This window comes from Myxocyprinus asiaticus, chromosome 30 (genome assembly GCF_019703515.2).
Source record: "Myxocyprinus asiaticus isolate MX2 ecotype Aquarium Trade chromosome 30, UBuf_Myxa_2, whole genome shotgun sequence".
NCBI lineage: Eukaryota > Metazoa > Chordata > Actinopteri > Cypriniformes > Catostomidae > Myxocyprinus > Myxocyprinus asiaticus.
Window position 1 is genome coordinate 8,531,854 of NC_059373.1, and position 24,765 is coordinate 8,556,618.

General features: G+C 39.9%; 1 protein-coding gene across 1 annotated transcript; it reads right to left on the minus strand.

Moving 5' to 3' along the window:
• Nucleotides 1-86: 86 nt before the first annotated feature.
• Nucleotides 87-23,901, minus strand: LOC127420985 (interferon-induced very large GTPase 1-like). Its single transcript, XM_051663659.1, has 7 exons — nucleotides 23,808-23,901; nucleotides 23,598-23,680; nucleotides 23,447-23,487; nucleotides 23,068-23,310; nucleotides 12,865-13,140; nucleotides 5,946-6,215; nucleotides 87-5,146 (listed from the first exon to the last, which is right to left on the minus strand). Exons 2-7 carry the CDS (start codon nucleotides 23,615-23,617, stop codon nucleotides 438-440), a joined length of 5,559 nt encoding a protein of 1,852 aa, XP_051519619.1. The 5' UTR covers nucleotides 23,618-23,680; nucleotides 23,808-23,901; the 3' UTR covers nucleotides 87-437.
• Between the last annotated feature and the right edge of the window lie 864 nt (nucleotides 23,902-24,765).

Below are 24,765 nucleotides of genomic sequence, written 5' to 3' on the forward strand. Positions count from 1 at the left end.
CTCATATTTATTTGTTGTTTTACATTAATTTGTAATTGTACAACCAGTTATGCACAGAAATGTAGTCATCAGTCAAATGTTTTACAAGAAGAGAAATATATATTTTATATGTTTTTGAAAGGTTTACATTCTAATAAACAGTTTAACAGTTTGCTAGAGTTCATGTTTTGAATGCTTTAGTAAACCACTTATGGCAGGTTACAACATTTTATGAAAAAGCTCTGCTCATGACCCCAAGCCTAATTTTGTAACCGACTGCATTTTGGCAAACACAGTTATCTAAAGAAAATGCTGTACAATACTTAACATCGCCCCTGGAATAGGCCAGGTTCAGCTTTGCTCAAAGGCTTAATGGTGATATTAATATTTCTCCAGGTTACCTCTACTTGGGATTCTACAGATTTCTAAGTAATTTATATATATCATCCATCAACAGATCAGTAATGTTTTGAATGTGATCTCAATTCGAATGTTTCTTCCAAGCTTCTTTTTGCCTGACTTGCCGATATTTTATGCCAACTAACAGGTACGTTTGCTGGTTTAGCATTGTATTTCTCTGCAAACTTTGTGTTGTATCTGGCAAAGATGTACTTCCAGAAGTCCGTGGCTTCAATACTAGCATCAGATTGTATCTTCCAGTCTGGGTAGAATTTTCTGTATTCCTTAAATGGATAAAACTGATATCCTGTGTCTTTACAGCGGAATTTCTGTTCACTAGCAACAAGAGATGAGCATATGTCAGGAATTAGCATTTCACTTTCAATCCACCTATATCTACCAATGCCTTGTGGACGATGGACAGAAGCAAAATGCTCCATATGTCTTTTGCCTCCAGCTTCACAAGGTGCACTGCAGAATGGACACCTTTTCCCACAGCCAAACACTCTGCTGAAGAGTTCTGCTTGAGGCAAGTTTAATGGAAGACTGGCTAGCTTAGCCCTCACATCCATGTGTCTCCATAATTCATCTGCTAAACTGAAAAACATTTTGTCTATTGATGATTTAAGGCAATCTGCAAACTCAGCAGGGTTAGAGTTGTTCAGGGCCAGAGTTGCATTGAGGACATCATTTGGGATGACCAACTCTTTGTTAAGACGTTCGAAAACATTGTTCACAAAATTGCAGGTGTTTGCATCTTCTCCATTGCCTTTCCAATTGTTTGCTACTCTCTGTGCACCTTCAACAGCTTCCTTGAGTTTGTTGGTGATTATTTTCAAATGCTTCATCTCTAACTTCAGAAAATCCCCTCCCTTTGAGAAATGATCAATGATCTTTTCTGAAATCCACAGTGTCACAAACTCCTCATAGTTGTCTATGTATTCAAAAATATACCTGAAATCATCTTCCCGAAGCAACTCTTTTAAAAGTGAAAACTGGAAAAATGAGCGTGTGCTGAAAGAAATGCCTCTTTCACCTGACAACATTTCATCCACAATGTCAGGCCCAAGACGTTTTTGGATGTATTCCTTCACGGCAGGTGTGAGGCATTGCTTTACACAGATATCTGCTTTGTTCTGACATTGGTCCCGTTGGTAGTAGAGGTCTTTAAAGTCAGCAAACCATTCCTGCTTGTACCTTTCAAGAGATTTCCAAGGGTCATTACTTTGTATGTAATTATCATGCATTTGCTGGAACGCTCTTGCCGCATCACCGCAAATATAGATCTTGACAGATGCTTCATTTTCAGGGCTTATCTGTATATTGTCATAGAATTCCAGATTCTTGTCAATGAAGCACAAGAGCTCATGTATATCAGCGCTGTTGTAGTCTGATTTTGTATTTGTTTTAAAGGCAATGAATGCCTTGCTGTTGTTTATTATTTTTTCACATATCAATTGTATTAACTTGTTTCTTCTGTTCCTCTGCTCAGGCAGACAAAGTTTTTGCAGTAGACTATTCTTGGTTTCAGCCTTTGCCAAAAAGGGTCCTCTGCCACATTGATCGAAATAGATGCTACTTGACAGCATCTCACGTACCGCTTCACCTTTCATTTCCAAGTTTTTGCGCAAAAGTTGGTAAGTTTCCTTTTCTACATCTTGTCTTGGTAGAGCTTTGAACGAATACTGCCTCACGGTTTCATCCCACAGCTTTTCAAATTCCTCATTTAGTTCACTTTCGGTGAGTTTGTGTGTTTTATTCCTGCAGACGTCGATCATATTGAGCACTTTTTTTCTCAAGGTGTCCCTCTGTTTTTGCTTGATGTGTAGCACTTCTGCAATTCCCTTCTGGATCAAAACAGCATTGTCCAGTTTGTTCCTTAAATCCTGCTCTGTCTCCCTTCTAAGGCCTCGTGCACAATTAAAAAAATCCTCCTTGTGATTTTCGATGAGGTACACATGTTCCTCCTCACTTTCAAAATATTGCTGGATCTTACCAAAAAGGACTTTCTCCTCTTTGTCTAACTCATTAGCAGCTTCATTTTTCAAATCAGCTAACATGCCATCGATGTTTAATGCATCCACTGACTTGACCGACATTGCGCTCATGTTGGCGATTTTGGTTTCAGATCTTGTAGACCAGGCAATCATATGCTTCTTGAATGTCCATTCCCATGTGTTAAACTCTACGCAAAGTCTGGAGTATGCTTCGGCAACAAGGCTGTTGCGAAAACTGAAAATAAAGTTCTCAAATTTCACAGCCTTCCACAGACTTTGGATCCACTCTTCAAATTTCACGAATTCCTGTGCTGGGACTTTTGTTGCCTTGAAAACTCTAAGTATCCCATCCTTGAAGTTATTCACCTCATCGCTGTAACCCATATTAACAGGTGCCATCGGAGGTGTTCCGAGCCACAATCCAGGTATGTACCAATTGTTTTTTTCAATATCATACTCTAGAATGTCTGTGAATTTCTTGTTGTTGCCCTTTTTCTCCATTTTAGCAGCTGCTTGTGTCATTGCATCCAGCTGCTGCAAGAAAAGCTTTCTCTCTCTCAAGGTCTTTTCTCGCACAGCAACATCTGCTGTGTTTTGGTGCACAAAATGGCAACATGGCCTTTTTCCCACCTCCTTCATGCGGAGAAAGGCATGGACAACGATTTGCAAAGTGTCTTTCATTTCTGTTGCATTCTCCATGGCAATGTTGACAATAGTGATGTCGCTAAGTCCAACAACCAGGGTTGCAAGTTCATTATCGTGCTCATAACTATCAGCTAGTTTTGCCAACTCTGGAGACTTCAATCCCTCTGTGTCAATGACAATAAGATAGTCACAGCAAAGCTCTGTTTTATACTCCTCGGATACATCGATTAGAAGCATGAAGGCACCTCTTGTGCATCTTCCACTGCTAACAGCAAGCTGAATTCCAAACATTGTGTTAAGGAGAGTTGACTTACCAGTGCTTTGAACTCCTAAAACTGTAACAACTCGAATCCTGTTGTGAGGTTTGGTCAAATTGTTAAGTTCCATCATCACATTTCTAATCCACCTGAGTGGAATGTTTGATGCATCTCCATCAACAAGTTCCAAAGGAAACCCATTCAGCAGCAACTTAGCACATGTTTGTGGCAAACTCTTCAGCTGTTTTTTGTACAGTGAGCTTCGGGAGTGTACTGATGCTGACTCGTAAAGTTGACTTAACTCTCTAAGGAAATGTTGGACTCCTAGAGAACTGCTAGCAATCTGATTTTCCAGATCTGTGAGACCTTCCTTATCTTCTGTTGGGTTCTTGTTTGCTTTCCTATACTGCTCCTCAAGCTTGGACAGGTGCTTTCTTGTTAGACTATCCAAATTTATTTTCATCCATTTGAGGAAATACTGTTGCTCATTCTTGGAGCAGCACAAGCCAGAGATGAATAAAGATATTGCTTCACCCATGCTGTTCTTTCTTTGGTCAGTTCTTAGATTCTGAATCTGAATTTGAAGTTCACTCTTGTAGTGCTCAATGTTTTGTTTCCCTGCCTTTTTAAGTCGGCACATCTCTTTCTCCAGCTTGGACAGTTCCTTCCACGGTTTCCCTTGCAAAGGCAGTTCCCTCCTTTTGAATTCAGGAATATTTGTGATGTCTTTTGTGATCAAGTCTGCCTTTTCCTTTGCATTCTGACAAGTGGTATTGTTTTCATCAACACAAATCCCCAGATCTGGTGCAATCATTGACATCTTTTCGATGCTCACTTTTGTAGAATTTTGAAGTATTTCACCAACAACCTTCTGTAGTTTAACAACAAATTCAGCATCATTCATGTTCCTGTCCTTGAGGATCACAGAGTGTGTTTTGAGCTTCGTTTGTGCCAGACTTTGTTTCAAACTGTCTCTTGATGTTCTTTCATTTATAGTGCAAATCAGAACCAATTTCGATCTGATTTGAAGGGAATTCAGAAATGTCTTGTTCGAGTCCAAGTCATCACAGAACAGAAATATTGTAGAGGACATTTGGCTCAAGAAGGCAAATTGGACTTCAAATGCAGAAATATCTCCGCGGAGATTAGCTACAGCGACTGGCTCTTTGAAGATGTCAATATTTCTCTTTCCGCTAGGGAGATACCAGCTGATTTCAACAAGACCGTTAGAGATCTTTCTTTGAATGTTCCCGTTTGCCAGTTTCTTGTGCATAAATGTGTCATGATACTGCTGATTGTTGCTGAGGAGTTTGTTTAGAAACTCGGACTTGGACAAGTTGCTTTTTCCTAGTCTGACAAAAGAGATCAGGGGCAAGTCAGTTAGTGCAATGCTATTCTCCTCTAAACCGTTCTGGGATCTAAACTGCTTAGTAATGTCCCTCAAAGCCCAAAGCATTAACGAGCACTCATTGGTGTCACAGTTTGGCATCAGCAAAGGCACAGAGAACTGACACATTGACATTTTTACAGCCATTTCTTGTTGGAGGAAAGGATCGGAACAGTGGAATAGAGCTGTGATCAAATCAAGTATATTTATTCCTTCCTGACTGTTGTAAACTCCTGAAGTTGTCTCAGTGATATTGAGGCCTTTCTTTTCAGAGTTACACTTTGAAGAAAATTGTATACTTCTGGCTGACGAATTGACCATCATTAGCTTTCTGAGAAAAAGCCATGGTAACGATCTAAAACTGTGTGAAGTTGTTTGCTCATCTGACTGCTTCATTAATTTCAACACGTACTGTAAAGTCAGTTTCTCTTTCAGGTGGTGTTGTAGTCCCAGTTCCATTAATACGGATTCCATATTTATATCTGCAATGCATAGTTATGTAGTTTATACAGAATGATATAAATGCAACTGCAACACTTTTTAATCTAAAATTAAAGGGATAGTTCACCCAAAAATAATAATTCTGTCATAATTCACTCGCCCTCATATTTTTCCAAACCAAAATGACCTTCCGTAGAATTATTTAATGATAAATTAATACAGTCCCATTGGCTGAATTTAATCCAATGGCAGCAGAATGTACCACTTTAATACTTAATAAATCACCCAAAACTGTAGTAGAAGTAGTCCAGTCAACTCTTGCATCTACTTCCAAGTTTTCTGCAGGCATAAGATAACTTTGTTTGATGAGAAGACCGTAACTTAAGTTATTAAATTCACTGATGTTGGATGTTTTTCCAGTGTCGTGCCATATTGGATTCAGCGTTGTTCACACAAGTTGATTTTATTTGAGAGTGTAAACTACGTTAAATGTGGTCTGTTCTTTAAAGTGATTGAATGCCTACAGAAGAAGCCGCTTTGACTACTATTATGACACATTTGGGTGCTTTATTAGGCATTAAGTTCCTAAGTAATTCCAACTGGAGAGGATTAAATTATCATCAGATTATCTCTTCTTGTGTTGTTCCACAGAATAAAGAAAGTCATAAATCATACAGATTGAGAATGACATGAGTGAGAGAATTTTCATTTTTGGGTGAACTATTCCTTTAAACTAATCTGTTTTAAATGATGATCAGAAACTGAATCCAAGGCTGTGTGAAATTGATCGTTTGCATTGGCTTGATTGATTGTTTGATTATGATTAACATAGGAACTCACTTGTGCGTTGTTTGATTGTCGCAGGAATGCTCTCAATGCCACTTGATTCCAATACAGTGTAGACAGAGAAGGAATGTTCAGTTCCTGGTTTTAAACTAAATATTTTTGCCTCTCTCTCATTTGTATACAATGTTCCAACTGTGTTGGTTTCATCACTCCAGATCACCCTGAATTTGTGTTGAATGTTGACATCACTGATAGGATCCATCCATTTCAGATAAATGGAAGTTGCACCTATTCTGGTTTGCAGGTTTGCTGGTGGGGCTGGCTCTGGAGAAGGTAATAAAACGTCTGTCACAACAACACAGAGTTTTGTGCAAAAATAATTCTATATTTATATTTGCTGAAATATATATATATATTAGTGTTGTCACGGTACCAAAATTTCAGTAGTCGGTACCGATACCAGTGAAATTTCACGGATCTCGATTATACTGTGCTATTGAACACACCAGTTTAGTTCTTTTTAATTATTGAATAATTATTTTAATAATTATAGTTTAATAATTATTATTTTCCTTAAGTTTAATTTAATTTCATCATCAAAATGGTGTCTAATCAATAAATTCTTAAAACTTTTAACAAGTGAAAATAGAACTTTTCAACAGGTCATTGCATTTTTTCCCCCAAACTTTTATTCAACAGCTTTTATTCTTGTTGTGGTATTTTGATTCATTATTATTATTACAGTGAATATTACATTTTACTACACAGTTGTAATATATTTTTATTCAGTTTCTTCAATTTCAGGCATCTAGATTTTATTTTGAATCATGCTTTTATTATGACGTCTGTTTTTTGCCGGAAGCTTCACTTTTCCAAATAAACAGTTCACGGGCTTCAGACTTTTAAGTCACTTCTGAAATCTCATCTCTTCACACTGGCCTGTGAGTCTGACAAATGAAATGTAGACACAGATTTGAAGTGTTTGTATTTTAGACTACTAGTGTTTGTGTATGTGGTAATTTTGAAGTGTTATGTTTAAAATTTTATTACTGTGAAGAACTTTGGTGAGCTCCGTTGTTTTAAATGCGATATAAATAAAGTTGAGCTGAGATTAAAGTACAAATGCTGTGATTTTAATTATATAAATATATATTTTACATGCGATGCGTGGTTCACAATGGATTGGTGCTCTGCTCTGTCATCTCAAACAATGTGAATGATTCTCAATGTCTGTGGAGTTTCCAGTGGATGAGCGGTCGGATTTATTTAAGGTATGCAGCTCTTCCACTGTAAGACTGCAGCATTTAGCGGTTTAATAAATCACAGTAGGACATGTCATGATTTTAATTTGATTAATTGTGTCCATTTCAGTGAACAAGGAGTAACAGAACACATGTTCAAAATAAGCCTGTGAGCATTTTCAAGCTGTCGTGTGTCAGTCATACGGCGCGCTGGTACCGGACAGAGTCGGTGCTCAGTACTACCAGTACTGCAGAAACACTGGTATCATTACATCTTTTTTTATTTTAGTATCGACTTGGTACCGAAGTACCGGTACTTTTGACAACACTAATATATATATATATATATATAGTGCATTCAGAAAGTATTCCAACCCCTTCATTTTTATTGTGTTGCAGACTTATGCTAAAATGCTTTAAAAAAAAAAAAAAAAAATTTCACAACAATCTACTCTCCATACCCCATAATGACAAAGCAAAAACCAAATTTCTGATAACTTTGCAAATTTATAAAAAAATAAAAATAAAAAAACCTGAAATATCACATTGACATAAGTATTCAGACCCTTAACGCAGTACTTAGTTGAAGCACTTTTGGAAGAGATTACAGCCTCAAGTCTTTTTGGGTATGATGTGACAAGCTTTGTACACTTGGATTTTGGGATTTTCTACAATTCTTCTCTGCAGATCCTCTCAAGCTCTGTCAGGTTGGATGGGGACCATCGGTAGACAGCCATTTTCAGGTCTCTCCAGAGATGTTCGATTGGGTTAAAGTCCGGGCTCTGGCTGGGCTATGCAAGGACATTCACAGAGTTGTCCCTAAGCCTATCTTGTGTTGTCTTGGCTGTGTGCTTAGGGTCATTGTCCTCCTGGAAGGTGAACCTTCAGCCCAGTCTGAGGTCCTGAGTGTTTTCATTAAGGATATCTCTGTATTTTGCGGTATTCAACTTTTCTTCAACTCTGATCAGTCCCCCAGTCCCTGTTGCTGAAAAACACCCACACAGCATGATGCTACCGCCACCATGCTTCACCACTGTCCATAAAGCCCAGATAAGTAGAGTGTTGCAGTGATGGTTGTCCTTCTGCAAGTTTCTCCCATTTCTCAACCAGAGTGACCAACGGGTTCTTGGTCACCTCTCTTACCAAGGCTTTTCTCCCCACTGATTGCACAGTTTGGCCAGGCGGCTAGCTCTAGAAAGAGTCCTGGTTGTTCCAAATGTCTTCCATTTAAGAATTATGGAGGCCACTGTGCTCTTGGGAACCTTCAATGCAGCCACAATTTTTTCAATCTCAGCCTTCTGAGATCTGTGCCTCGACACAATCCTGTCTCTGAGCTCTGCAGGCAGTTCCTTTGACCTCACGGCTTGGTTTTTGCTCTAATATGCATTTTCAGCTGTGAGACCTTATATAGCCAGGTGTGTGCCTTTCCAAATCATGTCCAATCAATTGAATTTGACACAGGTGGACTCCAATCAATGTGTAGAAACATCTCAAAGATGATCCAGAGAAATGGTATGCACCTGAGCTAAATTTCAAGTGTTATAGCAAAGGGTCTGAATACTTATATCTATGTGATATCTATCTGTCTGTCTGTCTGTCTGTATAGTATATGTATGTATACACTGGCAGCCAAAAGTTTGGAATAATGTAGATTTTGCTGTTCCGGAAGGAAATTGGTACTTTAATTCACCAAAGTGGCATTCAACTGATCAAAAAGTACAGTCAGGGCATTACTGATGTAAAAAACAGCACCATCACTATTTGGAAAAATTCATTTTTGATCAACGTAGACAGGAACCATTTCCAGCAGCCATCACTCCAACCTTATCCTTGAGTAATCATGCTAAATTGCTAATTTGGTACTAGAAAATGACTTGCCATTATATCAAACACAGTTGAAAGCTATTTGGTTGTTAAATGAAGCTTAACATTGTCTTTGTGTTTGATTTTGAGTTGCCACAGTATGCAATAAACATGTCTTAAGGTCAATATTAGGTCAAAAAAAAAAAAAAAGAAACAGCTTTCTCTATAAACTCATCAGTCAATCATTGTTTTGAGGAATGAAGGCTATACAATGCTTGAAATTGCCAAAAAACTGAAGATTTCATTCAAAGGTGTACACTACAGTCTTCAAAGACAAAGGACAACTGGCTCTAACAAGGACAGAAAGAGATGTGGAAGGCCAGATGTTCAACTAAACAAGACGATAAGTACATCAGAGTCTCTAGTTTGAGAAATAGACGCCTCACATGTCCTCAGCTGACAGCGTCATTGAATTCTACCTGCTCAACACCAGCTTCATGTACAACAGTAAAGAGAAGACTCAGGGGTGCAGGCCTTATGGGAAGAACTGCAAAGAAAAAGCCACTTTTGAAACAGAAAATCAAAAAGAAAAGGTTAGAGTTGGCAAAAAAAAAAAAACACAGACATTGGACAACAGTTAATTGGAAAAGAGTGTTATGGACCTTAACCCCATTGAGCATTTGTGGGATCAGCTAGACTGTAAGGTGTGTGAGAAGTGCCCATGACTGCCACATCTATGCAAGTGCTACAGGAAGCATGGGGTGAAATGTCACCTGAGTATCAGCTAGAATGTTAAGGGTCTGTAAAGCTGTCATTGCTGCATTTGAAGGATTTTTTATTTATGAGAACTCTTTGTAGTTTAAGAAGTTCTGAAAAAAAAATGTTCAAATTATAATAATTATAAAATAATAATTTTTCACGTTATTTATTTATTTTTTTGTGTGGATTTTCTCCCCAATTTGGCATGCCCAATTCCCAATGCACTCTAGGTCCTCGTGATGGCATAATGACTCGAATCTCAGTTGCCCCCGTGTCTGAGACAGTCAATCTGCGCATCTTATCACGTGGCTTGTTGAGCACGTTTCTGCGGAGACCTAGCGCATGTGGAGGCTTCACGCTATTCTCCGGGGCATCCACGCACAACACGCCACGTGCCCCACCGAAAGCGAGAACCACATTATAGTGACCATGAGGAGGTTAACCCAAAGTGACTCTACCCACCCTAGCATCCGGGCCAATTGGTTGCTTAGGAAGACTGACTGGAGTCAATCAGCATGCCCTGAATTCGAACTTGCAACTCCAGGTGTAGCAGTCAGCGCCTTTATTTGCTGAGCTACCCAGCCTACTAATTTCTTTCCATAAGACCAAATCTGTATATTATTCCAAACTTTTGGCCGCCAGTGTATGTATGTGTGTGTCTGTGTGTGTGTGTGTGTGTGTGTGTGTGTGTGTGTATGTATGTATTTATGTATGTATATATATATATATATATATATATATATATATATACATACATACAGTTGAAGTCAGAAGTTTACATACACCTTAGCCAAATACATGTAAACTCAGTTTTTCACAATTCCTGACATTTAATCGTAGAAAACATTCCATTTCTTTGGTCAGTTAGGATCACTACTTTATTTTAAGAAAGTGAAATGTCAGAATAATAGTAGAGAGAATGATTTATTTCAGCTTTTATTTCTTTCATCAAATTCCCAGTGGATCAGAAGTTTACATACACTTTGTTAGTATTTGGTAGCATTGCCTTTATATTGTTTAACTTGGGTCAGACATTTTGGGTAGCCTTCCACAAGATTCTCACAATATGTTGCTGGAATTTTGGCCCATTCCTCCAGATAGAACTAGTGTAACTGAGTCAGGTTTGTAGGACTTCTTACTCGCAAATGCTTTTTCAATTCTGCCCACAAATTTTCTAGCGGATTGAGGTCAGGGCTTTGTGATGGCCACTCCAATACCTTGACTTTGTTGTCCTAAAGCCATTTTGCCACAACTTTGGAGGTATGCTTGGGGTAATTGTCCATCTGGAAGACCCAATTGCAACCGAGCTTTAACTTCTTGGCTGATGTCTTGAGAATGCTGCTTCAATATATCCACATAATTTTCCTTCCTCATGATGCCATCTATTTTGTGAAGTTCACCAGTCCCTCCTGCAGCAAAGCACCCCCACAACATGATGCTGCCACCTCCATGCTTCACGGTTGTGATGGTGTTCTTCGGTTTGCAAGCCTCACCCTTTTTCCTCCAAACATAATGATGGTCAATATGGCCAAACAGTTACATTTTTGTTTCATCAGACCAGAGGACATATCTCCAAAAAGTAATGTCTTTGTCCCCATGTGCACTTGGAAACAGTTGTCTGGCTTTTTTATGGTGGTTTTGGAACAGTTTTACTGTGGATATAGATACTTGTCTACCTGTTTCCTCCAGCATTTTCACAAGGTTCTTTGCTGTTGTTCTGAGATTGATTTTCACTTTTCGCACCAAACTACGTTAATCTCTAGGAGACAGAATGCACCTCCTTCCTGAGCAGTGTGATGGCTGCGTGGTCCCATGGTGTTTATACTTGTGTATTATTGTTTGTACAGACAACGTGGTACCTTCAGGCATTTGGAAATTGCTCCCAAGGATGAACCAGACTTGTGGAGGTCTACAGTTTTTTTTTTCGAGGTCTTGGCTGATTTCATTTGATTTTCCCTTGATGTCAAAGGGCACTGAGTTTGAAGGTAAGCCTTAAAATACATTCACAGGTACACCTCCAATTGACTCCAATTAGCCAATCAGAAGCTGGCTAATTGCCTAAAGGCTTGACATCATTTTCTGGAATTTTCCAAGCTGCTTAAAGGCACAGTTAACGTAGTGAATGTAAACTTCTGACCCGCTGAAATTGTGATATAGTCAATTAAAAGTGGAACAATCTGTCTGTAAACAATTGTTGTAAAAATTACTCATGTCATGCTCAAAGTAGATGTCCTAAACGACTTGCCAAGACTATAGTTTGCTAATATGAAATCTGTGGAGTGGTTAAAAAATGAGTTTTAATGACCTAAGTGTATGTAAACTTCTGACTTCAACTATATATACAGTATATACACACCGATCAGCCACAACAGTAAAACCACCTGCCTAATATTGTGTAGGTCCCCCTCGTGCTGCCAAAACAGTGCCAACACGTATCTCAGAATAGCATTCTGAGATGCTATCCTTCTCACCACAAATATACAGTGTGGTTATTTGAGTTACCATAGACTTTGTCAGTTCGAATCAGTCTGGCCATTCTCTGTTGACTTCTCTCATCAACAAGGCACAGAACTGCCGCTCACTGGATGTTTTTTGTTTTTGGCACCATTCTGAGTAAATTCTAGAGACTGAGAAATAAACAAACCAGCCCATCTGGCACCAACATTCATGCCACGGTCCAAATCATTGAGATCACATTTTTTCCCCATTCTGATGGTTGATGTGAACATTATCATGATTTCATGATTTTATGCACTGCTGCCACACTATTGGTTGATTAGATAATAGCATGGATGATTGTTGGTGCCAGACAGGCTGATTTGAGTATTTCTGTAACTGCTGATCTCCTAGGATTTTCATGCACAACAGTCTCTAGAATTTACTCAAAATGGTGCCAAAAACAAAAAACATCCAGTGAGCGGTAGTTCTGCGGATGGAAATGCCTTGTTGATGAGAGAGGTCAACAGAGAATGGCCAGACTGGTTCAAACTGACAAAGTCTACGGTAACTCAGAAAACCGCTCCGTACAATTATGGTGAGAAGAATAGCATCTCAGAATGCTATTCTGATATGCAGGTTGGTGCTGTTTTGGTGGCATGAGGGGGAACTACACAATATTAGGCTGGTGGTTTTAATGTTGTGGCTGATCGGTGTATAAGCCTTAAACTTACTTGTATGGTAAATTAAAACAGCTGGCTCGCTCTTTTTCTCATCATCCAGTACTGTGTTAATTGTAGCTTTGTACTCAGTGGCAGGCTGAAGGTCTGCCAATGTGATTTCTTTTGAATTTGATTTCATAGTCACTGATTCTGTTTCCTCTCCATTTTTATAATTGATCACTTGGAATTTGTAGAGACTTGGATCCAATTTCTGAGGTTGGCTCCATCTTAGTCTTGCAACTGTTGTGTCCCCTGAGACATATTCAAAATTCTCAGGTGCTGTGATTGCTTTGGGGGAAAAACATTATACACCAGTTAGCACAAACATTTATATATTACCACCAAATTTAAGTTGTACTCTATTGGCCAAGTATTGTTGCTCTTATGAGGAATTTGTTTTTGGTGTAAATCTCCTGACGATATGATGGTTTATTAGATAATAATAATAATTAAACAGATGTATGCGCTATGGCTCTTTTTTGCCCAAAATTCACCAAGTACAAAATACCTGAAAAATGGAAAGGGAAAAAAATAAAAATAATTATCACTGAATGGGACACTTTTGGGAGTTAATATGGTAAAAAAAAAAAAAAAAATAGATTTTAGTAGATATTTTGTTTTTGTTATTAACAATTTTATTGATTCCATTCATAAGACAAACAAACACAACATAACATAGGGAATAAATTATATACATTAAACCCCTCCCCCCGAACATTACCCCCCTCACCCCCCACCCGACACAAACATGCATTACAGTTGTTACCAAAAATTAGAACATAAAAAATAAAAAAACATTTAAAAATATATACTTTCAAAAAACAACAAGAATGCACTTGCACATCAAACTAGCAATCCCTCTCCACTGCCCCTCCCCGAAAAACACTTCAAAAAAGCCAAATATTCACCCCACTTCTTTCAAATCTTATGCTACAGAACTGGCTCCACTTTTGTTAGAAGTTTGTACTGAATCATTAAAGAATGGAAAGCTTCCGCCAACCATGACACAAGCCCAGATCAGTCTGATTCTTAAAAAGGACAAAGATCCAAGCGAGTGTAAAAGTTACCATCCAATTTCCCTGATCCAGTTAGATGTAAAAATATTGTCAAAAATTCTGGCTAATCGATTAAGTGAAGTTATGACATCTCTTATTCATATAGATCAGGTGGGGTTTATTCGAGGCCGTAGCTCTTCTGACAACATTAGGCGTCTCATCAATATCATGTGGTCAGTAGCGAATGATCAATCTCCGGTCGCTGCCATCTCACTTGACGCCAAAAAGGCATTTGATATGGTAGAATGGGATTATCTTTTTAAGGTTGTGGAAATATACGGGTTCGGGAGTACGTTTATTGGATGGATTAAGTTACTTTATAGACACCCTGTAGCAGCGGTACAAACAAATGGATTAATTTCTGATTATTTTACTCTGGATAGGGGCACCCGGCAGGGTTGCCCTCTTTCCCCATTATTGTTCTGTCTTGCCCTGGAACCATTAGCAGCCACGATAAGAAAGGAGGATGATTTTCCAGGGGTGGTGGCGGGAGGTGTGGCGCATAAGCTTCTGCTTTACGCAGATGATATTTTATTATTTGTCTCTGACGCCAGTAGATCTATGCCTTGGCTCCACAGAATTATTAACTCCTTTTCTAAGTTTTCAGGATATAGAGTCAACTGGTCTAAATCCAAAGCTTTGGCTCTGACAGCATACTGTCCAGTAACAGCTTTCCAGCTGGGTGCTTTCCAGTGGCCCAAACAGGGCATTAAGTATTTGGGTATTTTATTTCCAGCAAATTTGTGTGATTTAGTTAGAGTTAATTTTGACCCCTTAATAAAACGGTTTTCGAGCGATGTGGGCAGGTGGGCTTCATTACATTTATCTATGATTGGGAAGGTTAATGTTATTAAAATGAATTGTATTCCAAAATTCAATTACTTACTGCAGTCTCTCCTGTAGATGTACCCCTCTCTTATTTCAAGCAATTTGATAGCATAGCAAAGTCCTTCATTTGGAATGGTAAGCATCCCAGGTTTAATTTCAATAGGTTACATAGGCCGATTGACAAAGGTGGGTTAGGCCTACCCAAGATTTTGTTTTATTATTATGCATTCGGTCTTAGACATTTGGCTCATTGGTCGCTTCCACCTGAGAGCGCCCCTCCCTGGTTTTGTATTGAAAAGGAAGTTCTTGCCCCATCTCACCACTGCAAAGCCTTTAGATTAAACTAGCCGGAGAGGTTAAGTCACACCCCGTTATTTTGCATTTGCACTCGATATGGACAAAAGTGTCCAGAGTGTTTAATTCTGATATTTATTTAAACGTAGCCTCGAGCATATGGCTGAACCCTAAACTATGTATTGATAAGTCCCCTTTCTGTTGGTCGGATTGGATTGTGAGGGGGGTTAATACACTTGGTGAGCTATATGAGTGTGGAGTATTGAGACCTTTTGAAAATTTGGTTCAACATTTTGGCATTCCCAGATCTCAGTTTTATAAGTATTTACAGCTGCGCCACCTACTCTGCACTGTTTTTGGGAGTGGCACGCACCCCCCCAGTGCAGCAGATACTCTGGGAGTGGTGATTGCTACTGTTGGAAAAGGTCATGAGGCATCAGTGTATTACTCCCTGCTAATTCAGAGTCTGGGTGACAGAAATTTGAATTCTCTCAAAAAATTATGGGAGAAAGATCTAAACTTGACATTGGAGGAGGGGGTGTGGGCTAGGATCCTAAAAAATGTCAAGTCTGCATCTAGAGATGCAAGGGTTCGCCTTATGCAATTTAAGATTTTACATCGATTTTATTGGACCCCCTCCAGATTGTATAGGCTTGGTCTTAAAGACACACCCACCTGCTGGCGATGTCAGTCAGAGTTTGGAGACATAACTCATGTCTTTTGGGGGTGTGTTGAAATCCAGGAGTTCTGGTTGAAAGTTCAGAGTCTTATATGTGATATATTGGGCACTCGGCTTTCACTTTGCCCCAGACTCTGCATTTTGGGTGATGGGGTGGTCATCGACGTTGAGAATCAGCACATATAGAGTTGGGTCCTAACGAGCATCATGATCACCAGACAGGTTATTTTAAGGGGCTGGAGGTCAGATCGAGCACCCTTATTTCATGAGTGGTGCTCGGAGATGGGGAGGGTGGCGGCCTTTGAGGAAGGGATCTATAGAAGGCTGGGAAATCTGGGGTTATTTGATAGGAGATGGGGCAGATATTTGCCATTTTTGGAAGGCTTTTTTTAAATTTTTTTTTAAATATGCTTTTATTTATTTATTTATTGTGTGTGCGTGTTTTTTTAAATATATTTATGACCACTGGGGTGAGTGTTTGTGTCGGGTGGGGGTGTTTGGGGGGAAGGGTTTAATTGTATATAATTTGATTCCGCATTTTCTGAGATGTTTATGTAATTTGTTGAATGGAATCAATAAAAATTGTTAATATCAAAAATATCAAATCCCATTTTCACAGCCTTCTAAAAATCACCTCCTCGAATGCTGCCACCCCGCCCATCTCCACGCACCACTCCTGAAATGAGGGTGCCCCAGCCGACTTCCACCCCCTGAGGATGATTTGTCTGCCAATCATAACTCTGGCTAGGACCCAACTTTTTAAATGACTATCCCGAATATTAATGACCGCCCCATCGCGCCCCAAGATAGTCTGGGGCAACATGAAAATTGAGTGTCCAATATGTCACACAAAAAGGTCTGAACCCTCAACCAAAATTCTTGGATCTTAACACATCCCCAAAAAGGTGGGTGTATCTTTAAGACCAAGCCTATACAATCTAGAGGGTGTCCAATAGACTAAATGTAAAATCTTAAATTGCATCAGACGCACCCTTGCATCTCTGGATGTAGACTTGACGTTTTTTAGAATCTAGCCCACAGTCCCTCCTCCAATACCAAGTTTAAATCTTTCTCCCATAATCTCTTGATAGAAGTTAAAGCTCCGTCCCCCAGACTCTGAATTAGCATGGAGTAATACACTGATGCCTCATGTCCTTTTCCAAAAGCAGTAATCACCACTTCCAGAGTATCTGCCAGTTTAGGGGGGTGTATGCTACTCCCAAATATAGTACAGAGCAGGTGACACAGCTGTAAATACCTAAAGAACTGAGATCTGGGAATCCTAAAATGTTGAACAATATTTTCAAAGGATCTCAATACTCTGACCAGCAGAAAGGGGACTTCTTAATACATAATTTTGGGTTCAGCCATATGCTCGAGGCAACATTTAAATAAATGTCTGAATTAAACACTCTGGACACTTTTATCCATACTGCGTGCAAATGTGAGATATTGGGGTGTAACTTAACTTCTCCGGTTCAAATCAAATCACTTTTATTGTCACACAACCATATACACAAGTGCAATAGTGGGTGAAAGTCTTGTGTGCAGTTCCGAGCAACATAGCAGTGACAGTGATGACAGTGATGACTGTGATGAGACGAATACCACTGTTGAGCCTTCTTCACAACGGCCTCAGTGTGGACTGACCATGTGAGTTCCTCAGTGATGTGGACACCGAGGAACTTGAAGGTGCTGACTCTCTCCACCGGTGCTCCACTGATGTTGATCGGACTGTGTTCTCTGTCTTTTCTCCTGAAGTCCACCACAAGCTCCTTTGTCTTGCTGATGTTGAGGGAGAGGTTGTGCTCCTGATACCAGCATGTCAGAGTGTGCAACTCCTCTCTGTAGGCCGTTTCATCATTGTCAGTGATCAGACCTACCACCGTCATATCATCAGCAAACTTAATGATGGCATTGGAGCTATGTGTTGCCACACAGTCATGTGTGTACAGGGAATACAGGAGTGGGCTGAGAACATAGCCCTGCGGGGCTCCAGTGTTGAGGGTCAGTGATGAGGAGATGTTGCTGCCATTCTAACCACCTGGAGTCTGCTTGACAAGAAGTCCAGGATCCAGCTGCATAGTGAGCTGTTTAAGCCCAGAGCCTGGAGTTTCACATCAAGCTTGGAGGGCACTATGGTGTTGAATGCTAAGCTGTAGTCTACAAACACCATTCTCACATAAGTGTTCCTTTTTTCCAGGTGGGAGAGAGCAGTGTGTATCGTAGATGCAATGGCATCATCAGTGGAGCGGTTGTTGCGGTAAGCAAACTGCAATGGGTCTAGTGATGGAGACAGCACAGAGCAGATGTAATCTCTGATTAGTCTCTCAAAGCATTTGCTGATGATGGGGGTCAGAGCAACAGGATGGCAGTAATTTAAGCAAGTGATTTTGGATTGCTTAGGTACAGGCACTATGGTGGACTTTTTAAAGCATGTGGGGACCACAAACAAGGAGAGGGAAAGGTTGAAAATGTCAGTAAAAACACCAGCCAGTTGGTTTGCACACGCTCTGATGACACGGCCCAGAATGCCGTCTGGACCCGCGGCTTTACGGGTATTCACCCGTCGGAAGGATCGGGTTACATCCGCTACAGAGACGGAGAGTGAACTAACCTCTGTAGCTTCAGCTGCGAGAGCTCTCTCTGCGAGGGCGGTGTTAATTCCCTCGAAACGAGCATAAAAAGTATTTAGCTCATCCGGGAGAGAGGCAGCGGTGTTCACGGCGGAGGTTTTATTCCCTTTAAAGTCTGTGATGATATTAATTCCCTGCCACATGCTTCTAGAGTTGGTGGTGTTAAACTGTCCTTCAGTCTTGTCCCTGTACTGGCGTTTGGCTGCTCTGATAGTTTTGCGGAGGGCATAACTGGCTTGTTTATGCTCCTCCGCATTCCCGGAATTAAAAGCGGAGGTCCGTGCATCAAGTGCAGCACGAACATCGCTATTTATCCATGGTTTCTGGTTAGGGTAGATCCGTATAGTTTTGGTCGGAACAACATCCTCTACGCACTTTGTGATGAAACACGTTACGCTATCAGCGTTAAGCTCGATGTCGTCATCAGAGGCGGACCAGAACATCTCCCAGTCCGTGTGATCAAAACAGTCTTGTAGCGTGGAATCTGATTGGTCCGACCAGCACTGGATCGTTCTGAGGGTGGGTGCTTCCTGTTTCAGTTTCTGCCTGTAAGCGGGCAGAAGAAGAATGGAAGAGTGGTCCGATTTGCCAATGGTGGGCGTGGGAGGGACTTGTAGCCATCCTGGAAGGGAGAGTAGCAATGGTCCAAAACCCGGTCCCCTCGTGTGTTGAAACTGATGTGTTGGTGGTATTTTGGTGCAATTTATTTAAAATTGGCTTTGTTAAAGTCCCCGGTCATAATGAACGCGGCCTCAGGGTGCGTGGTTTCCTGCTTGCTTATACTCCCATACAGTTCCTTGAGTGCCCGGTCTGTGTCGGCTTGTGGTGGGATGTACACAGCAGTGATAATGACCGCTGTGAATTCCCTCGGAAACCAGAATGGTCGACACCGAAGCATGAGAAATTCCAGATCAGGAGAGCAGAAAGACTTGATAGAATGTACGTTCCTCTGATCACACCAGGATTTGTTGATCATAAAACATACACCACCACCTCTGCTTTTACCTGAGAGGTCTTTCTCTCTGTCCGCTCGGTGCACGGAGAACCCCGCGGGTTCGATGGCTGAATCTGGAATCTCTGCAGACATCCAAGTTTCTGTAAGGCACATAATGTAGCAGTCCCTCGTCTCTCATTGGAAAGAGATCCGCGCTCTCAGCTCACAGAGCTTGTTGTCCAGAGACTGAACATTTGCCAGTTGAATACTGGGTAGTGGGGGTCGATTTGCACGACGTCTTACTCTGATGAGAACGGCGGCTCTATTTCCCCTTTTCCTTCTGCCTTTCCGCGGCCGGGCAGCCCAGACAAAGGGCTCCGCTGGCGTGTTTGTAAACAGCGGGTCGGCATTGAGGTATTTAAAGTCCAGTTTTCAGTGTGCTAGTGCAGAACCAATGTCCAAAAGTGTTTGTCTGTCATAGACAATAAGGAAGACAACATCCACGAAAAGAAACACTGAATTGTAAACAAAACAAACAAAAAACGACAGTGTTGTGTCGGAGCTCGCAACGCAGCAGCCGTACTGGGTGCCATCGTGAGTCCGGTTATTTTAATAGAAAGGCTTTGCAATGGCAAAATAGGGGCAAGAACTTCCTGTTCAATACAAAACCAGGGAGGGGCTCTCTCAGGTGGAAGCGTCCAATGAGCCAAATGTCTGAGACCGAATGCATAATAATAAAACAAAATCTCGGGTAGGCCTAGCCCACCTTTGTCAACCTTTGTCAGCCTATGTAACTTATTGAAATGTAATAAGGGACGCTTACCATTCCAAATGAAGGACTTTGCTATACTATCAAATTGCTTGAAATAAGAGAGGGGGACATCTACAGGGAGAGATTGTAGCAGGTATTTGAATTTTGGAATACAATTCATTTTAATAACATTAACCTTCCCAATCATAGATAAATGTAATGAAGCCCACCTGCCCACATCGCTCGAAAAGCTTTTTATTAAGGGGTCAAAATTAACTCTTAACTAAATCACACATATTTGCTGGGAATAAAATGGCAAAATACTTCATGCCCTGTATGAGCGGCTGAAAAGCCGTTACTGGGCAGTATGCTGTCAGAGCCAAAGCTTTGGATTTAGACCAACTGACTCGGTATCCTGAGAACTTAGAAAAGGAATGAATAATTCTGTGGAGGCAAGGCATAGATCTTATGCGGTTGGAGATGAATAATAAAATATAATCTGTGTAAAGCAAAATCTTACGTGCCATACCTCCCGCCACGCCTAATGTTATCAGAAGAGCTGTGGCTCCGAATAAACCCCACCTGATCTACATGTATAAGAGATGTTATAATTTAATCGGTTAGCCAAAATTTTGGACAATATTTTTACATCTAGCTGGATCAGGGAATTTGGACGGTAACACTTACACTCGCTTGGATCTTTGACTTTTTTAAGAATCAGACTGATCCGGGCTTGTGTCATGGTTGGCAGAAGCTTTCCATTCTTTAATGATTCCGTATAAACTCCTAACAAAATTGGAGCCAGTTCTGCAGCATAAGATATAAAAAAATTCAGCGGCAAAGCCATCTGGCCCCGGAGCCTTGCCTGTAGGCAAGGCCTTAATTTACCTGCCAAGCTCCTCCAAGTTTATCTCAGAATCAAGAGAATTTTTTTGCTCAGTCGTCAGTTTAGGGATATCTAATGGTTCCACAAATTTTCTAATATCTTCATCAGTAGACAAAGACGTGGAGCTATAGAGAACAAGATTCTTTAAAAGCATTATTAATATCAATGGCTGAGGTAAAAATTTCACCACCAGCAGATATCACTGAGGGAATGGTAGAAAAAGACTCTCTCTGCTTTATATATCTAGCCAAAAGCTTCCCTGCTTTATCCCCCGACTCAAAACCGCCTTAAGTGCCTCCCAAACCATGACCACAGAGGATAATGAGGACCAGTTGGTCTCCATATAAACATTGATTTCAGCCTTTTAACATTTGTTGGAATTCAGGATTTTGCAAAAGGGATACATTAAAGCACCAATTATATGATTTATTTTTCTCCGTATGTGGCAACACCTCTAAACTCACCAGGGTGGGATCTGAGACTAAGATGTTTCCAACTGAGCAATCAACAACAGATGAAATGAGGGACTTAGATATAAAAAATATAAAAAAATCTATTCTAGAATAAATCTTATGGACTGATGAAAAAAATATCTAGTCCCTACCGGATGGGTTCAAAAGTCTCCAAATATCTGTAAGACCAAGATTTTTACACATCCTATGAAGCGTCAATGTTGCTATAGGGGGCTTACACACTTTTGCTTCACTATGATCAAGGACTGAGTCCATCAAAAGATTAAAGTCTCCTCCCAATATTATATCATGAGTGGTGCCACAACGTGAGAACCACAAAATAACTTACTCAGTCCATTGGCTTTATGAAGGACATTGCTTGCTGGGTACATGCAAATACTTTACAGCCATCCTTAGTGTCTATTCTCAATTTGGCCAGGAACATCATTGCAAAAGCGAACTTCCGTTGATGTAAGACTTTCTTGCATTCATTGAATCGATCACGTTTCTCTCTTGTCGAATTCGCAAAGTCTGGGAACAAGAAAATGCCGTGTTTTTTTCAAGAAAGCCTTCCTTTACTCCTCGCCTCATGCATCACAAGATCTTTATCAGATGATCTCAGAAGTTTGGCCATAATTGATCGGGCCTGTCTCCCTCAGCGGATCGCCAAGCCGGGACCCTGTGAGCTCTCTCGATTTCCAGCTTATTGCCTTTTATGTCAAGCAGATTCGGAAAGAGCCCGTCCAGGAATTCCACCATATTCTGACCATCTGCTCCCTCAGGAATTCCAACAATTCAGATGTTATTCCGCCGGTTACGATTCTCCATATCCTCCAGCTTCTCCCAGACGCGCTCCAAATCCGCCTTGGTCGTTAGCAGATTAGCAGCTAATTCCCTCTCCTATGACTCCAGATAATCGATCCGTTCCTCGACATCTGCCACTCTTGTAACCACCTCAGTGAATTTTGTCTCCATGGCAGTGATCGATCGAAGTATTACAGCAAGATCCTCAAAATAGTAATGACCTTCATCAGCATCACCGACACATTCATCAATTCTTGCCGAATTTCTTTCACGCTCGGGGCCTCCGGGGGGTGTCAGCTTGAGCACGTAAGTGCCTTTTAATGTCTCTAGAGCCCGAAGATTTTGAATTCTTTGACATATTGTCTTCCTAGAACAGTTATGGATCAGGGTGTATCGAATCTCACCGGTTTATGACACAAAAAGTATTAAAACTATCAAAGTGTTTTTTTGATAGTTTTGAAGCAAGAGTCCTAAATGTTAAAGCGATATTGTTTGTATTTTCACATTGTATTTTAAGTAGTTTGCCAAGTTTATTTATGGCTATTTTTTTTCCTGAAATCAATCAATGTAACATCAAGGGCATAGCCAGGAAATTACTCAATTAAAATGGATGTGCCAAGATTTCGCACACATTTTTTTTTTTTTTTTAGAAGCAGCACATTCAAACATTTCTTTCACATTTTCAGAAATCAGAATTTATGCATTTTTTTTTAAATAGTTTATAAATATATATTTGAAGTCAAATAATAATCTCTAATATTCTGGGTGGGTCTGGGTCTAATTTGGGTGGGCTCAAGCCCACCCCGGCCCACTCTTGTGTAACAAACACTAGATTTTAACACATACATGTCATTGGTTTTTCTCAATATTTATAGATAAAGCAAATGTACGTTTACCTGTACACACAGATGCAGAGAAACTCGTTTTGCAGTTGTCCTCAATCGCCACAATGGTGATGGTATAACTTGTGCCAGGTGAAAGATTTTTTATCTCGAAATGATTTGCATATATTGTCTTAGAAAACATTATTTCCTCATTATTCCATTTGACTTGGTATTTTTGTTGTACATTCACATTATCTGGAGTTCCCCATTCAAAGCGAACTGAGTCTGGCCATATCTCAGTAAACCTAATCTGGCCTAAGGGAGAGAGAATGTCTGGTAAAGAGTCTGTCTACATGACTTAAACAATAATAAACCTTTTAAATGTAAACTGAGTACACATTATAATATGAATGCATATACATAATTTCTACAAATGAACATAATTCCATACCTTCAGTTTCTTCTTCTGTTTGCACAGGTCCTCTTGTGTTCCTGTTGTTACATAAAGCAAACTAATTCCAAATTGTCCATTCACATTGTATTTGCAATATAAAAACTGATTCTTCTCATAACTCTACAAGAGATATTTGAAATCAGTGTACCTGTCAACAGGCCTCGCCATCTCTTGTTTTTGAGCCTGGCAGTTTCCTTGATTTTAAGACATACTGTATAGTCTAGTCATCACCTGAAATGCAAAAGTTGATTCCTTTTCAACATGGATTATTACTGACCTGTGTACCCAAGTAATAGTTGCAAACATTTTCAATATTATATTTATGAATTCTAAATTAAGAAGAAATTCTAATACTCACCGCTTATTTCAGAGGTTATCTTAAGAGGATGCATCTTCCTTGAGACTCCAAAGGCAAAATGATTTGTGAATGAGCGTGTAGCTCTTAATAATGGTTTTAAAAAGACATCCCGCCCCTGCATTATTCTGCAATTATTGAATACTTTTAGTTTCGATTACATGATAACAATTCCTGTAATCAATCCTGAACATCCGTAATCTAAAACTTGTGAGGCAACTCTCCTGAGCAACTGGGGACTTTTGAACTGCAGTGTTTGTATGAGAAGTTATTTATGATATCATGTATTGATCATGAAAATGTTCATTGGTCTTAATTAGTTCTGAAGTTTTTATTGGATGAAATATGTTGTATCATACATATCTAAATCGATTAAATGGAGCGACAATCAAGTGATTTGATCGGATTTATCCTCTTATGTCTCAATTGCTTTCTGCTCCTGACTTCATCAAATTATTTTTACTGTAATTTAATTCACTATTTATATTTTGTAAAACTCAGATTTTTTTGTAAAGATATACATTTTTGGTCTAATTTTCCATGCATCAGTTCAAATTCTTAAAATGGCATTAAGCTTTTGCTGGGTTTGAGCGGATTTTCTCTGGCACTAAGAGATGCCACAAAACAAGGCACAGGTCTGACTGGTTCAGAGTTCTTTACTGGAATAATTCTCTGCCCATAATCATTACCGCTGGAATGTTAGTTATGAGGAAAGTTTTGGTAATACATGCTGGAAGTGAACACACTTCCAAAGACTGTCACTGTATCAGCTAAAAACATTCCTGTGTTATTTACTCATGTGAAATAACATATAACTGTCCTACAGCCTTAAACTGAAAGGATACTTGTAGCATTTGGAGTCAACAAAGAAACGTTGTGCTCCTTAATAGACTTTGAAGAAAAATGTATATACTCTTTATTGCTTTTCTGTTCTATATTGAGCATTTACATTTATGCATTT